Genomic DNA, 17,780 nt, shown 5'->3' on the forward strand with positions numbered 1-17,780 from the left:
GCCATAGGATGGGTGGAACGTTCTACAGTGCCATGGGATGGGTGGAATGCTGTGCAGTGCCATAGGATGGGTGGAACACTGTCCAGTGCCATGGGATGGATGGACACACATTTGGGAAAACACACTTTAAAAATAACAATGCACACAGCTGGGTACTGCACTATAGGGGGAGGCAGAGAGCACAGCACTCAGGAAGACATTGCTCCCTCTTAATGGAGGGGGGAGGGGATGTCTCCATTTCAACCCCTGCAGCTAAGCCACTGTTGTTAAATGGGGACACAGGCTATACAGTGTACAGGAGACACTTCTAGCAGCACCCCTTTCCCTTTCATTTCCTATTGGGGAACAAATGCTTTCTTGGCCTCTTCTCCCTCATCTTATCGATCATTGCAGGACAGGAGAGCCTCACTGCTTGCAGTTCAGATTGTGTCCAGGCAGACTTCTCTCTGCATCAGCCCCGCTTCTCAATCCCGCATCTGCAGGAACAGGAAGTCCGTGGAGTTGACATGAAACTGCAGTGTTGGACAGCACCCTTTACTAATTGGCTGAGGAGGCAGTGGGGGGTGGTGCAGTCTACAGGCTGCACTGAACCCTGCTGCCTTCCCAGCCAATGGGTAGCTGAAGTTTCCTCTTAAGTCCCTCCCTCTTGACATCACCCTGCACTCTCCCAGGTTCCGACCTGCCCGCATACTAAACAAACAGACTGGGACTTGGACTGACATGTATTATCATCAGGGAAAGAGTGACTGTGCGGCTCCCATCCCATTCTGGTCCTCCACCTGAAAGGCTACACTAGCCTAGCTGCTTCACCAGTGACAGATGATCTGTGGACGGTTTCGACCCCCCTGACCCCTCCTCATCTACGCCCTGGGATGGGGGCAGGGAAAACCAGTTGCCCTGGAGAAATAGCAGCAGTGACCAGTCTATATTACAAGTAGCTCCTGCACAGAGGAAAATTGCAGAAGTTATTTCATGTCCGATTACTGCACAGAATAGGAAGAAATATACAAATGAGATGTAAGAAAGAATTCACATGTCTCTGATATTTAAACAATGTTTATTCAGCCCAGACCTCAGCTTTAAAGTAGTCTAGTCACCAGTAGGGGAAAATACTCACTGAATCCTCTAGAGTGAGTATTTCGGCACTATTCAGATCGATGAAATGGTTGTTGAGTTACTGTGGTCGACACATGGGCAACCATGCTGACAGGCACACAGAGGAGATGGGGTATGACAGACAGGCAGGCTGCACAAGCCCTGCCTCCGCAGGTCTGCTGTGACAGGATTTAGGAGAATGTGAGATGAGAGCTAGAGTCATTATAAGAGAGAGACCCACCCACCAGGTATTCTGGAAAAGGAGTACTAGCTGGTATCTTGTGTTATTGTGAATAACAATACAATCAATCATTCAAAAAACACAAGCCCACAACCATCAACACATGCCATCTACTACTCTTGTTTCTCAGATATCTGAGCCTGGGCCTGTCTGTCTTCTATTCTGGAGTAAGCGACCAGAGTAGTAGCTGTCTTGTGCTGTTGTTGGCTTTGATTTTTGTGAATGACGATGCTCATCTCCAGTCATTCAAAACAATACAAACCGCTAGCTAGAACTCTCCCCAGAATAGCAGCTGGGTCTGGGCTCAGTCTTTCCTCTGTGTACAAGGAAGATTGAAGATGGCCAAAGGGAAGGAAGATTGAAGATGGCCGAGGGGAAGGAAGATTGAAGATGGCAGAGGGGAAGGAAGACTGAAGATGGCCGAGGGGAAGGAAGATTGAAGATGGCCGAGGGGAAGGAAGATTGAAGATGGCAGAGGTTAAGAGCTGTAGAAGCACAGGGCTTGAAATTTTAGATTGCAGAGATACAGATCTTAGAACTAGGAGGAGGGGGTGCTGGCTGTAAGTGTCAGAGCTGGCTTTAGCTCCACTCTGGGGATGCCCATAAATAAAGCTTCAGTCTGGGATGAAGCTACAGCACAGCACAAACAGAAAATACATTTTATTTTGCAAACCACTGCATGCATCTGAATAGGACAAAGTGCTATGTGCACTGCGTCCTCTGCGAGATTCAACACACTTTTTCAACGTATTGATAATTCTTTAAATTGTAGTATAAATACCTCAAATCCTTTATATCACTGTCAACGTTTGCACTATAAATAAAATTTCAGCTCAGTCTGACACTATTTCAGATCAGTCTGTAAATGAGTACATCAGCCTTGCAGTCTCTTATCAGAACAGGTATTATCATATTAAAAGTTCTGTTGTTGGGTGCGATATAGTTTTAGAGAGAACATACAAAGGTAAGGCAATAGAACAGGATGCTCAGTCTTTAGGGGCTGTCAAATCAGCAGAGGGAAAGCAAATACAAAAAAACTTTCACAGATAGACTCTGAGACTTCTTTTTTTCCTTTTGCGTCTTTTTAGGAAATTGTTTTACTCCTGCTGTAAAAGCTCTGTGGATCTGTTTGCCCACTGCACACAAAGCACTATGTCACATAAAACCTTTCAAACACAGTATATGAATGTAACCAAACCTACAGGAAATGTAACATGTCTGCTACATAATTGGTCATTACAGTAGTAGAAAAAGAATGTAAACGGTTACAACCAAAACTTCATTAAACACGAGTACTACAATATCATGATTACTTTACACTGACACATTATCTTCACAGACTCGGATATTAATGTAAAACGATCTATTTGGTAAATGTTTAAACTCTGCCTTGTCATAGCGTTTACTTTATATACACAGAAATACAATATGGTTAGTAAGAGAAGAACGCCAGACTGATGGCTGTATACACAGGCAGCTGTGTATTAATCATCCACGTTTCTGGCGAAAACCAGCCAAAGAACTTACAAAAAGGATAAACATTATGCTCTTTTAAATAAAAGTTATGTGTAGATGGAGATATGTTTTTAGAAGGGCTGCGGTCCTACTACAAGCCTAAAATACATCAAGCATTACGTAAATGGTGCTCTTTTTGGTTAACTAAATATTGTGTTAATCTAGAGTTGGGTGCAGAGCACTATTGTGAGCTCTGAGAAAAGTCAAACACAAAAAGGGCAAGTAAAGTTACCCACTGGGCAAACAAAATAAAAAAAGCTCTACCTTATATTCACCTAGAAAAAACTTCAAACTTAAAACTTACATGACTACATCCTCACATGACCCTCTACAACAACTGTTCTGAGTGGAAACCAGTGATCGAAGATGTAGACCGTGCCTGCTGAATGATCATGTTGCTGACACTTGCATCATGCTGCCATCTCAGCAAAATTTAAGGACCCTGTGAGAGTTCCTTGAAGACCCTGTGATTGACATTTCTGGCAGCCCATGGTCAGCCTCTGTATCAGCGGGAATCAAATGGACATTATAAGAAAGAATCTACCCAACTACAAACCAACAAAACAAAGACAATAACCAGCATGGCATGTGAAGATTTCAGGAAACAGGAGTTTTAGTTTTTTATTTTTTAAATCTAGGAACTAGCTGAAAGCATTCCCACCCACTTTCTGTCATTCCACTCCTATCTCAAATAGACATTTTTTACCTTTTTTAGTGAACAAATCCCTGCACTTGCTGGATTCTCGCCTAGGCAAAAAGACATATTCAGCTGTCTGCAACCCACAAGGGATACACACATCACACATCCAAAGAGGCTTTGTGGTACTCTACAGGGTGTGCACCGCAGCTCATCAAAAGGGACCTGCTGTCTCTTCATGGCTCCTGTAGCTGGCCCCCTGATAATGCATTGTGGCACAACCGTGTCACTTGGGTGGGGGGGGGGCAGCTACATGAATCCAGAAGAAACAGCTGTCAGTCACGGGCATCAGAGTAGAAGATGGCGGCACAAGGGCAGCAGTGGAGCGGTGAATATCTACAGAACGTCACTGCATTTTCTTGGCCTGTGTTTTGTGTGATAACCAAGCAAAATGGGGTAATGGAGAAGGGGGTATAGGAGGGGAAGTGAAGTTCCTCCTTAAGGTGGGGGGAGTTAAAGGGTAGTATAATTATTGTTTTAACAGGAGATTATTCTTGACATACACACAGTTAACACAATTCACCTGCTCACAGGGCCAGTTTTTTTTTATCAATTGTCATTTTGGTCATTTGACAACCCCTTCATCTTACCTGTCAGTGATGAAGGAAAAGTATTTCCCAACAGATACTGTATGACGGGTTCTTTACTGCCTCTCCCATATAACCAGAATGGTGGCAAAGTGTCAATAGATCCCACTGGGTCACAGAATTATCACTAAGGTGTGATTTTTTTTTTTTTGCATCTTTCAGTTAAAGCTCAACTCTAGGTGGATATAAAGGACAGATTATCGAAGTTCTATAATTGTAAATACATCTCTAAATATACTTATTTAAAAGCAAGCAGTGTAAGTACTTTCATTTGACTTGGGAGAGATGGAAACCCTGTCAGCGGTGACAGCGCACCGCTGGAGTGCTTCGTTCTAAGGTCAGTACAGTAATCATTCGAATTTAATTTGTTCTGCAGGACTTTTCGTATTGGAAAAAATTTGTAAACTGAAACGCATAGGATTGCTCTGAAAACCAATTAATCAGTTCCGGAGATCAGAAAAAGTAACCGCTACTAAAATACCGTATGAGTTATTTTATTAAGTCATGCGGTATTTTAGTAGTGACAACCATGTGTTAATGTTCCCCACTGACAGCTGAATGTAAAAGAATGGCCGGCAATTAAAAAAATTATTTAGGAAACGGCGTGGGGTCCCCCCTCCCATACATACCAAGCCCTTCGGGTCTGGTATGGATTTTGAGGGGAACTCACAACATTTTTTTTTAAATGGGGTGGGGGTCCCCCCAAAATCCATACCGGTTGCCTGGTGGCTGTGGGGGTCTGCGGGCAGGGGGCTTATCAGAATCTGGAAGCCCCCTTTAACATGGACATCACCAGAGTGACCCTGCCCCATGTGACATCATTGATGTCACATGGGGTGGGGTCACATGCGTGATGTCCCCGGGTAGCCCCACCCCTTACATATTTAAGAACTGTCAAACCACAGGAGAAAGCAGAAGGCTGGAATCCATCGTCGGGAGCGGACCCTTTTTTTAAATTTTTTTTTTTCGTGTCAGCGGGCACCGTGGTTGACATTCTTTTAGTTTTTTCTTTTAATAAAGGATTTGTCAAAGACCGTGTCCTGTCTTCTTTCGCACTACACTTTTTGTTTTTTGTGAATGAGTAGGGGTACCATGTACGGGATCTGAGGGCCCCCTTGTTGAAGGGGGCTTTCAGATTCTGATAAGCCCCGTGCTCGCAGACTCCCACAACCACTGGCCAAGGTTGTGGGGAAAAGGCCCTTGTCTCCATCAACATGGGGACAAGGTGCTTTGGGAGAGAGCCCCCCCCACCCCAAAGCACCCCCCATGTTGAGAGCATGTGGCCTGGTATGGTTCCGGAGGGAGGGGGCGCTCGCTCCCCTGCTTTTCTGACCTGCCGGATTGCATGCTTGGATAAGAGTCTGGTATGGATTTTGGGGGGGACCGCCATGCCATTTTTTCTTTAATTTTGGTGTGGGAGTTCCCATCAAAATCCATACCAGACCCGAAGGGCTTGGCATGGATTGGAGGGGGGACCCCATGCGGTTTTTTTTGTATTTATTATGGTGCCGGTTTTAAAATTGAATTACCGCTTTTTTTTTCTTCACTATAGATCAGAAATTCAGCTGTCACTTTCCCCCCAGCTAAAAGAAAGAAAGTTTCTCTTAGTTTGTTTCCTTGAGTTAAGAGAAACAATGTTTCTTTGTAGTTTCTTAAAAGAAGCAAAATTTCCGTTAACTCCCGGGAAAGTGACAGATAATTCAGTGAGCTATAGTGAAGAAAAAAAAAGCCGGCAATTGCATTTAAAAATCAGCACTGACATACACTCCGTATTGCGAAAAAAATTTGTAAAAAATTCATAAACCGAGGCATTACATCCAATGGATTTTCATTCGTAAACCGAAAAATACGTTACCCAAGGCGTTTGTAAACTGGTAAACCAAAGTATTACTTTATTTCATAATGTGCTAGTACGTGATGTATACTAGCACATTATATCATTGCCTTGCATGGGATTTTTTTTTTTTATTTTTTTTTCCTAAGGCCGCTACTGCTTTAAGAGATGATTTTTATGGTGCTACTTCTCTTTTTGCTGTCCAGTCACGGGGGGAGGCTGGAAGGAGACCTGTATGTGAAAGTAATATAGCAGACAAGTATCAGGTCTCCTCCCTTGCCAGGCAGAACTGTGCTGTGTGGCAAAGCTGTAAAAACTCTCAGGACTGGTTGGACAGAATACAAATCCATTGGCAGGTAAAGCAGCTGCCAAATATTCTAACTGAATGCTCATACTTAAAGCAGAACTAAACCCATCAATTTAATTGTTTACCAAAACAATTACATTCAAGGCATGCCCTCATTGTTACTTGTGCTCACCATATTGTCAAGCCATCAAGTGGTTGTTGTCATAACTGACCACAAATGCAATTAAAACAGAGGCTGGTAGCTCCCATGGTTGTAACGGATAAGAGGATTTAGTTCCACTTTAACTTCCTCCACCATTTTTTTACCTGCTAAAGTCCCCAAAGGTTGTTTACACGGTTTAGGTTTTGAACCTGTCCAAACTGAAATGTACAAAGGACCTAACCTAATGTGAGCCTGGCAACTAGACTCAAATGCACCTACCGCAGCACTGTGGGAGAGGTGGCGTATCTTCATGCCTCTCCATACCTGAAAAGTACCAGAAATCCAATGGGGCACCAGCAGGCATACAAGATAAAAGAGCAACAGCAAAGGAAGGGTGTTCTATTAACCAAATATGATACTTTGCCCTGAATGGCAAAGTACAGATTTGCTTTAACCTCTGTAGGTCTTCATTTCTCCTAAATCTGTATTTTTGTCAAGAAATGTTATTATGCCTCCACCCAAACAGATCTGGCAAAGAATCTCAAAAATCATAACCACTCTAAGACCATCAAAATTGTGTACTTTTGTCGCCTTATTTGTTATTTACTTCTTTATTTATGAACTGTATGGAAACTTACATACAGAAAAAGATGAGATATAGGAGTTTATTTACTAAAGCTGGAGAGTGCAAAATCTGGCTCACTTCTGAATAGAAACAAGTCAGCTTCCAGGTCTTATTGTCAAAGCTTAATTGAACAAGCTGAGGATAGAAGCTGACTGGTTTATATGCAGAAGTGAGCCTGATTTTGCACTTTCCAGCTTTAGTAAATAAATGCCACAACATCTTCGCAAGACAAATGCACAAAGCAGAATCAACATAAGTGCTATAATTCTGAGTTACATACATGAGAACAAACTCTATTGACTTTGTTAAAAATATGTACAAAATATGAAAAATGTATATACTAAGACATGCATGAAAATAGTGCTTGTGTTATGTTTTGTGATCTGAGTGCATATTCCAGTGTAAGGATTCTATACATGTTCAGAGGAATACCACTATTCTCTAACACAGAGACTAAAAGTTGACATTTTATTATGCCCATCTGCTCAAAGAACACATGCCCTGAATTTACTGCAACTTCCGTGGCACACAGGGTATTCCAGAAATAGCTTCATGTTACCCAAGTCATTTCTTGTTTGACCGAGCACACAAGCACCTTATTAGCTCTAAAGTATTTCAGAGAGCTAAAGGGTGTTAAAGACTGGTATTCCCACATAAACTGTGGCTGGCACAAATTAACACTGCCATTAAATCAAACTATGCTTGAGAAATAACAAATTAACTGTGACTAATTGTGAGCCAAATGACTTCTTAATGATTTTCTGGATCACCATCAAACACAAAAGCAGAGATTATTTGCTACTTAGCTTGTCTATCCTTTGGAACATAGTGGGATTTAAAGAGTATCAGTCATGAGACAAAACACCTATGTGAACAGATTGTGTTGGAAGCAACCATTCACACCCAAATGGGCCATATGCTAGGTCTAAGGATTCATTAGTCCCAAAAATGTATGCATGCCATGAGTTGGAGAATGGTTGCTTCTATCACAAGTGTTTTCATTTGTGACACTGTTTTAAACCAATTTTGGTCAGCATCTACAAAAATAAGAAATATTTAAGTCAACCCTGTTGCTGCACATGCAAAACATATTTGGCTACGAGAAGCCTTTAAAAAACAAAACAAATAAAATTACTGACAACTGCCTGTTCAATAGGCGGCAAGTTCAATCAACATCCTCTTTGAATGCTATAAGCTGCCACTGTTATCCAGCACGTCCGAATGTGTTAAATGCTATGTCCCTCAATACATGTTGTTTTCCCACCAGCTAGTGTTTTCTACAGGCTGATGGTAGCTGAATTTTTTATGCATAGGGACCAGGTCGCCTAATAGTGGACATCTGTTCAAATGTTGTTAAAGATATGTCAACAGTCGTGATGGCATTAATAAGCAGAGTAATAACTAAAAAGTTATAGAAGTGCTGGAATGCTTTCTTTTTCTGAACAAAATGCTGCTACAAACTCCCTGCCATGAAGGTCCATTTCTAGATGGTCTAAAATCTTGATTGGTTGACCATTCCTTTCTGCAGAAATCACACAAACCAAGTGCCTAGGCCTTCACACATGTAGCCAGACCACAGTAACCTAGAACAATATTGCCTATGGAAAGCTATCTCAGCATATTTTTAAGCAGAACACCAGCCAAAGCGTTCTTTGCTAATTGGGGAAGGGTAATACCCCAGGTTTGTATTGCTGTGTCCCCACTTAACAGATCTAACCTTAATTTCTGAGTTATTACCACTGTCTCCTGAAGAGAATTGAGGAGATATTGACAATTTTACAGTTGTCAATGAAACAGTAGAGGGAATAACTTCCAATGGGAACATTTGTTCCATGACAATTGTCATTGGTAGGACTTCCCATTATTCTGAAATGTCCCCTTACTTCCCGTTGTGTCTCTGGAGACTGGAAGTACATGGGATATCACAAGGATGGAGATATGGACAAAACCTGAGATAAGTTGTAAGCCTTCCTAACCTATTAAAAAAAGGTTTTAGGCGGCGCTAGCCTTTAATCTTTATTATTTATACCAGTAGGTCTGTTGATATAGTTCTGTGTTAGAATTTGAATAAAGAACCACAAAACTACTGTGGGGAAATCTCTTAAATAGAATCTTTACAAAAATATAGCAAGCCACGTAAAACCAAAATATCAGTCTGGGGTGAAATGTGTCCATTTTAAGTAGTTCTTTGGTTTGTGTCTTGATCAAAGTGTGCATAAGTACTGTATATTAAAATAAATATTTTTTTACATGTGAATTTATATGCCTTACTGAAATGACTCCATTCTATGAACCTTGTGTCTATTCAGTGTCCCCCATACAACAAAATGCTTATGTAGCACCAACCACATGAGTCCAGCGTAACCAACTCCCTGCACTAGCGGTATGCAGTGCCAACTAAAGAGGAAAATTTACAGTCCCCAAACACATCACTCTACAGGCGCAATATTACATGATAAAAAAAAAAACAAGTTTAACAGCACTAATACCTTACACAACTTACACATTTTCCTTGTATGTTACAGCTGGATAAAGTTGTGGAAAAACATAAGGAAACCCATAAAAGAATGCTCGACCAGCTGCTGCTGGCTGAAAAATCACAAAGAGAAACTCTGTACGAACTGGAGGATGAGAAGAGGAAACACACAGAATACATGGAGAAGAGTGATGAATTCACCAACCTACTGGAGCAAGAGCGAGAAAGGTAGGACTTTTTTGCTTGAGTCAATGAAACAATGGAACAAATGTATGCTATATAGCTTACATCCTTCCAGCCAGATTGCCACATAGTAAGCAAAATGGTCAAGCAATTGCTAAAAGAAACATTGTTAATTTTGCTAGGAAATCTTGGTACCACTGAAAACTGTACAAAGCCAGAACGTGATTAAACTCAGTGCCACCCACTAAACAGTTTTCAAGTTCTTAGAAAAACAAAAATAACAAACATTAAAGTCTATATACACCCAAAACATTCTTTTAATTTTGGATAGATTAGGGGATGGTTTAATCATGTTCTGTCTCATGTTGGGAAGATTTTCCTTTCACTTCCTGTTGTGGGGCATAACAGGAAGTGAGAGGAAATCTCCCCAATATGAAGAGAATTCCCCTCTTAGACATCGGTCACGAGAAGCATAACTGCTGGACGTTTTTTTTTCTCACTGCTTGTTTTGTTGACAACTCTAAAATTTAGGATTTCCCTTCACTTTCTATCAAACTTCTAGAAAGCTTAGTCTACAACCTTCTTAGCTCCTACTTCACTGAAAACAACCTTCTTGACCCCTTACAGTCCGACTCGCAGCACTCCATATAAACTGCCCTACTAAAACTCACTAACAATTTACTAACTGCTAAAACCAATGGCCACTACTCCATACTCTTACTACTTGACCTCTCTGCAGCCTTTGATACTGTTGACCACCAGCTATTTCTCAATAAGCTCCGCTGCCTTGGTCTTCTAGTTTCAGCTCTATCCTGGTTCTCCTCCTACCTGTCACAGTGCTCCTCCAGTGTTACCTATAACTCTGTCTCCTCCTCTCCACTTCCTCCTTATGTTGGGGTTTTCCAAGGCTCTGCTCTGGAACCCCTTCTCTTCTCTATCTACACCTCCTCTCTTGGTCACCTGATAACCTCCCATGGCTTCAAATACCATCTTTATGCCAATGATACCCAAATCTATTTCTCTACTCCTCACTCCTTCAGTCTCCTCTCACATTACTAACTTGCTAACAGACATATCAGCATGGATGTTGCACCACTTCCTTAAATTAAATCTCTCTTAAAACCGAGCTGATAATATTCCCTCCCCCTCATGCACTCCCATATGACTTTTCTATTAAGATCAATAATACAACTATCAGTCTGACCTATCCTTTTGCCAAATCCAATCGCTGTTAAAAGCTTGTAGACTTCACCTCCATAACATCTCTAAAATTTGCCGTTTTAACCAATGAAACCACCAAGCTACTAGTTCACTCCCTTGTTATCTCTCGCCTTGACTATTGCAACTCCCTTTTCATAAGCCTACCTCTCCGTAAGTGTAAGGGACCGCCCGGCGGTACTACTAGCACTCCACTGAATAGGCGTCCCCAGCGCACGGAGTCTAAGTCCCAGGGTGCTTGTTCACCAGGGCCCCTGATGGTGGGGATGGACTTGGAGCTCCCTGAGACCAGGTCGTGACTACCGGGTGCGTCCGTCAGTGGTAGTAGTATGCGCAAGGGGCTCCCACGGGGAAGAGTCTGATGTGAGGAGGTCAGAAGACCCCACTGCACGGGATGGATGGATGGATGAGCAGGGTCAGACGGGCCGGGTCGGTAACAGAGAGGGCGGCAAGGTACAAGGCAGCGGGCATAGAATGGTCGGGTCACACGCCAGGTCAGCAACAGCAGGTCAAATCCAATAGGGGGCATTCAGGAGAGAGGTCAGGCAAAGCAAGGGTCAGAACAGGCGAAAACAGCAAGGTCAGGTTCAATCCGGGTCAATAACTTACAGGGTACAGGTTCACAGGATTCAGAATGCAGGAAAGACCAGAAGGCACTGAATGACAGCTCAGGGTCGTTTAAATATCCCGCCCTGCGCTGCCATTGGTGCCCAGCGGGCGGCCGCGGCTTCTACTGCGCATGCGCGAACTCGAACGCCGCGGCCGGCCCGGAACCAGTGCTCGAGTCCCTGCGCCGGGCGGCATACTGCGCCTGCGCCGGGACCAACGCGGCGGGGATCGAGGGGATCCCTGACATTGCCCCCCCCCTACGGGCAACCTCCGGATGCCCATCCGATCTCTCCACCACGGGTGATCGCGAAAGAACCTCCGGACAAGTCTGGGTGCATGGACATTATGGGCTGGTTCCCAAGAATTGTCCTCAGGACCATAGCCCTTCCATTTGATAAGGAATTGGGTCTGGCCTCCCCTCCTTCGACATTTCAGGATTGTTTCAACCTCAAATTCTTCTTCTCCTTCGACCGTTACCGCTTCCGGGGGTCTAGATTCCCGGTCAGGGAAGGCATCTGGGACCACAGGCTTCAGAAGGGACACATGAAAGACCGGGTGGATCTTGAGCGTGTCAGGGAGGGCGAGTTCATAGGCTACTTCGTTAACCATCCGTTTAATGCAGAAGGGGCCTATAAATTTGGGTCCCAATTTCTTCGATGGGCAAAGCATCTTTAGATTGGACGTCGCCAGCCAAACCTTCTCCCCAGGCCGCAATACCAGATCTCCTCTCCGTTTCCTGTTGAATGCTTTCCTGTAGTCTTCCTGGGCCCGACTGATGGCCACTTGAAGCTTCTCATTGTTCGCAGCGAAGAACGTTACCACATCTTGTGTTGCTGGTACTGGGCATTCCGACACCAAATCCGGGAGGAAGACTGGGTGAAAGCCATAGTTGGCGAAGAACGGGGACTGCCCTGTTGCTGAGTGGCGGGCGTTGTTATACGCAAATTCCGCTAAAGGAAGAAGTGGCAGCCAGTCATCTTGAGTAAATGAGGTATAGCATCTCAAATATTGCTCTAAGGTCTGATTGGTCCTTTCGGTTTGACCGTTAGTTTGAGGGTGGAACGCAGAAGAGAGAGATAATTTGATGTCCAGGGCTTTGCACAGTGCTCTCCAGAATCTGGACGTGAACTGGACCCCTCGGTCCGAGACAATGTCTTCGGGGACCCCATGCAACCTGACTACCTCACGAATGAAGACTCGCGCGGTCTCGGCCGCCGAGGGGGTCTTCTTCAACGGGATGAAGTGGGCCATCTTGGACAAGCGGTCCACGACTACCAGGATTGCCGTGTGGTCTCGGGATGGCGGAAGCTCGACTATAAAGTCTAGTGAGATCTTTTGCCAAGGCCGTTCAGGAATAGGTAAGGGTCGCAGCAGACCCCAAACCTTGTTTCTTGAGGGCTTGTTCTTCTGGCAGGTGACACAGGACCTGACATAGCCCTTACAATCTTTAGCCATGTCTGGCCACCAGAATGAGCGTCGGAGAAGTTCCAGGGTCTTTTCTGGGCCAAAGTGCCCCGCCATTGGGTGGTCGTGGCAATGCCCCAAGACCAGGGTTCGAGCTTCTTCCGGCACCACAATTCGATCTTCCCTCCATAGGAGTCCCCCCTTGTTCTGGAGTGGCCCTCCGCCTGGGGTAGAGAAGTTTGTGGATGCCTCCATTAGCCTGGAACGAAGGTCCGACTGAAGGACCAAGAAGTTACCCGAGGATAGGATGGTGTCAGGTACTGGGGTCTCCTTGGCGTCTTCGTACATCCGTGATAACGCATCCGGCTTAGTGTTCTTTGATCCCGGCCGGTACGTAATATGGAAGTTGAATCTTGAAAAGAATAGTGCCCATCTCGCCTGTCGCGGGCGTAGACGCTTGGCAGTTCTCAGATACTCTAAGTTCTTATGGTCAGTAAATATTAAGATGGGGTGCACCGCACCTTCCAGCAGGTACCTCCATTCCTCTAACGCCGTTTTGATCGCTAGTAGCTCGCGGTCACCGATATCATAGTTCCTCTCCGCTGGGGTCAGTTTCCGTGAGAAGAACGCTACCGGGTGGAGCAGTTCCTTGGTGCCTTTTCGTTGGGAGAGGATGGAGCCTACCGCATTCTCCGATGCATCTACCTCCAAGATGTAGGGCAGAGCGGCGTCTGGGTGACCCAAAATGGGTGCCGAAGTGAACAGCTTCTTTAAGGCATCGAAAGCTTCCTGCGCTTCTGGTGTCCATCTGAATCGGGTCCCCAGCTTGGTTAGCTGAGTAATGGGGGAGACCAGACCCGAGAAGTTCTTGATGAACTTCCGGTAAAAATTTGCAAAGCCGATGAATCGCTGGACGCCTTTCCTGTCTGTGGGTTCAGGCCAATCCAGTGTTGCAGCGACCTTCTGGGGATCCATCGCGACCCCCGCGGTGGAGATAATCAGGCCCAAGAAGGCAATGCTGGATTGTTCAAAACAACATTTTTCTGCCTTGGCGTACAACCCATGCTGCCGCAGCCGCCCCAATACTTTTGCTACATGTATTCTGTGTTCCCCCAGAGACGGGGAAAAAATCAGAATGTCGTCTAAATAAACGATCACAAAGACATCCAGAAAATCTCTAAAAATATCATTTACAAAATGTTGAAACGTGGCCGGAGCATTACACAACCCGAACGGCATGACCAGATATTCAAAATGACCGAAGCGGGTGCGGAAGGCCGTCTTCCACTCGTCCCCCTCCCTTATGCGAATCAAGTTGTACGCCCCCCTCAGATCCAGCTTGGTAAAAACTACTGCTGACTTTAAACTTTGGAACAGTTCAGGTACTAACGGTAGTGGGTAACGGTTTTTTATCGTGACCCTGTTCAATTCCCTGTAATCGATACATGGCCTTAAGGTTTTGTCCTTCTTTTCAATAAAGAAGATTCCCGCCCCCGCCGGTGAAGTGGAGTGGCGGATGAACCCCTTCTGGAGGCTGTCCTCGATATATTCCTTTAGGGCCCCCAATTCGGGCTCTGAAAGGGGGAAGATTCGCCCAAAAGGAATTTCTGAACCGGGTAACAGGTCAATGGGGCAGTCATAAGGGCGGTGGGGGGGTAGGGTATCAGCTCCCCGTTTGCTGAACACATCTAGAAACCCATGGTAGGCCGCAGGGATTACTTGTTTTAATTCAGCTTCCACCTCAGAGCACAGGAGGATTTGGGGGGTCCCCGGGCCCGAAGTGCGGCAGTATATCCGACAGTATGGGGAAGGGAACGTGATTACTCCGGTTTCCCAGTCAATCTGGGGGTTATGGGCCCGTAACCATGGGAGCCCCAGAATGACTGGAAAGAGGGGTGAAGCTATAGCATCCAGGCGGAGGAGTTCCTGGTGCTGGCCGGCAATGACAGTGGTGATGGAGGGGGTTTCCTGGTTCACTACCCCCGATTTTATTCGGGAACCGTCGGCCAAATAAATATTGAATCCCTTTTGTTTCAATTGAAGGGGAATACCCTGCTGGTGAGCAAAATTAATATCCATGAAGCAGCTGCATGCCCCAGAGTCAATTATGGCCGATACTTCCACGGTCCTTTCTGGAAGCTGAAAGGAAAGGGGCACCACTAAGTATTGGGATGGACCAACATTGCCAAGGGATAAGGAAGAAGAGGTGCACTTACTCAGTTTCTGCGGGCAGGAACGCGCCATATGACCAGCTTCTCCACAATAGAGGCACAGGTTCTGGGATCGTCTGCGCAGATGTTCCTCTGGGGATAGTTTAGGCCGTGCCAGGCCGAGCTGCATGGGTTCGGGGTTGTCTCCAGGTGGCCGGTTTTGGATGACTGGCCTAGGTGTTTGACTGGGACCCTGAAATGATCCCCAGGGATTTCCATGACCCTGGCCGGACCTCTCAAACCTGCGTTCCCGCAGTCTACGGTCAATTTTAATGGTCAGTGCTATTAGGTCCTCTAAAGTCTCAGGTACCTCCACCCGGGCGAGCTCGTCTTTCAGGCCGTCTGATAGGCCAACACGGAACTGATGCAGGAGTGCGAACTCGTTCCAGCGAGTATCCCCCATCCACCGCCTAAATTCAGATGCGTACTCCTCCGCCGCTCGGCGGCCTTGCCGGAGTGTGTACAGAGTAGCTTCAGCAGAAGCTGCCCGCTGCGGGTCATCATAAAGGATGGCCATAGCATCAAAAAAACTGTCAACCGAACCAAGGTGAGGGTCATTTTTTCCCCGTAATCGATGGGCCCAGTCTTGGGGTTCACCCTGCAGGAGGGATATGACGAACCCCACCTTCACGGATTCAGTCACGAAGGTTCGGGGTTGTAGCTCAAAATAGAGGAGGCAGGACTCGCGGAATGCTCTGAACCGTGTGCGGTCCCCGTGGAAACGTTCTGGTAAGGGTACTCGGGGGTCGGCCGCCGGGAGTGGTGCGAGTGCCCCAGACACCAGCACAGGGGCTGCTGGAGGTGTGGGGACCGCGGCCTGTGGGGCAGGAACGGATATAGTGCAGGCCTGGAATTGAGTTTCAATCTGCTGACATCTATCCTGCAGGGCCGATACGGCCTGTGTCAAATTGGATAGGTGCCTGCAGATCTCCTCCAGCGGCGAGGGACCTCCTCTAGACTCAGTCATGGCCTTCTGGTACTGTAAGGGACCGCCCGGCGGTACTACTAGCACTCCACTGAATAGGCGTCCCCAGCGCACGGAGTCTAAGTCCCAGGGTGCTTGTTCACCAGGGCCCCTGATGGTGGGGATGGACTTGGAGCTCCCTGAGACCAGGTCGTGACTACCGGGTGCGTCCGTCAGTGGTAGTAGTATGCGCAAGGGGCTCCCACGGGGAAGAGTCTGATGTGAGGAGGTCAGAAGACCCCACTGCACGGGATGGATGGATGGATGAGCAGGGTCAGACGGGCCGGGTCGATAACAGAGAGGGCGGCAAGGTACAAGGCAGCGGGCATAGAATGGTCGGGTCACACGCCAGGTCAGCAACAGCAGGTCAAATCCAATAGGGGGCATTCAGGAGAGAGGTCAGGCAAAGCAAGGGTCAGAACAGGCGAAAACAGCAAGGTCAGGTTCAATCCGGGTCAATAACTTACAGGGTACAGGTTCACAGGATTCAGAATGCAGGAAAGACCAGAAGGCACTGAATGACAGCTCAGGGTCGTTTAAATATCCCGCCCTGCGCTGCCATTGGTGCCCAGCGGGCGGCCGCGGCTTCTACTGCGCATGCGCGAACTCGAACGCCGCGGCCGGCCCGGAACCAGTGCTCGAGTCCCTGCGCCGGGCGGCATACTGCGCCTGCGCCGGGACCAACGCGGCGGGGATCGAGGGGATCCCTGACAGTAAGCTATCCTATCTTCAGTCTATCATGAATGCTGCTGCCAGGATCATCTACCTTACCAACAGCTCAGTGTCTGCCACCCCTCTCTGCCAATCCTGCTACTGGCTTCTGATTGCCCAGCAAATTAAATTCAAAATACTAACAACATCATACAAAGCCATCCACAACTCTGCCCCGAGCTACATCACCAATCTTGTTTCCAAGTATCACCCAAACTGTCCTCTCTGCTTCTCTCATGATCTCCTGCTCTCTTGTCTTCTCCTCACATGATCATCTCCAGGACTTTGCCAGAGCCTCTCCCATCCTCTGGAACTCTCTACCTCAATCTGTCCAGCTATCCCCTACTCTGGCTGCCTTTAGGTGATCCCTGAAAACTCATCTCTTCAGGAAAGCCCATCACACCTAGACATTTATCACTTCCATCAGTTCATCCCCCACAGTATATATATATATATATATATATATATATATATATATATATATATATATATATATATAAAAATAAAACCTTTTGTACCACTTGCCCTACCCTAATGCGAGGGGCAACTGCAAAGTTCTTGGCTTACCCATGAAGCATTTGTCTTTATTTTTGCTACTCATAGTACATATCTTTGCAAGGTTCCATACCAAATTTCTCACAAATAACTTTTTCTTTGTTTCAGTTATTGAAGACTGAAGTGCAGAAGGTCATCATTGTCTGAAAGATGGAGAAAGTGAGCAAACGTGCTGTTATCCAATACCTGCTGTCTGTCGTGTTTGTTTTCAACAGTCAACATTCTCGGGACCCACTGACTTGACACCTTGTGTATGTCCAGCACTACTGTTAAAATGTGTCCAACATTTTCTTGGGATATGCCCACTTTCTCTGCGATGAACCGTTCTGTCACACACCTGTCTGCCATTACGAGATCCTGGATTGCTGTGATGTTTTCCTCCGTACAGGCAGTTGCTGGCCTTCCAC

The 17,780-nt window shown here is 46.0% G+C and overlaps 2 protein-coding genes across 3 annotated transcripts in view; one reads left to right on the forward strand and one right to left on the reverse strand.

Annotated features, from left to right (window-relative positions):
• Positions 1-17,780, reverse strand: part of CMSS1 (cms1 ribosomal small subunit homolog) — a 487,925-nt gene that overhangs the window by 267,840 nt on the left and 202,305 nt on the right. The window lies entirely within an intron of this gene.
• FILIP1L (filamin A interacting protein 1 like) overlaps positions 1-17,780 on the forward strand; it is a 414,625-nt gene that overhangs the window by 202,831 nt on the left and 194,014 nt on the right. The window contains exon 4 of the mRNA XM_089682958.1: positions 9,569-9,747. Coding sequence (XP_089539084.1) covers positions 9,569-9,747 — 179 coding nt within the window. The remainder of the gene's footprint in view (positions 1-9,568; positions 9,748-17,780) is intronic.

The sequence above is a fragment of the Staurois parvus genome, unplaced genomic scaffold (assembly GCF_062004578.1).
Source record: "Staurois parvus isolate SC_StPar_1 unplaced genomic scaffold, SC_StPar_1.0 ptg000299l, whole genome shotgun sequence".
Classification (NCBI taxonomy): domain Eukaryota; kingdom Metazoa; phylum Chordata; class Amphibia; order Anura; family Ranidae; genus Staurois; species Staurois parvus.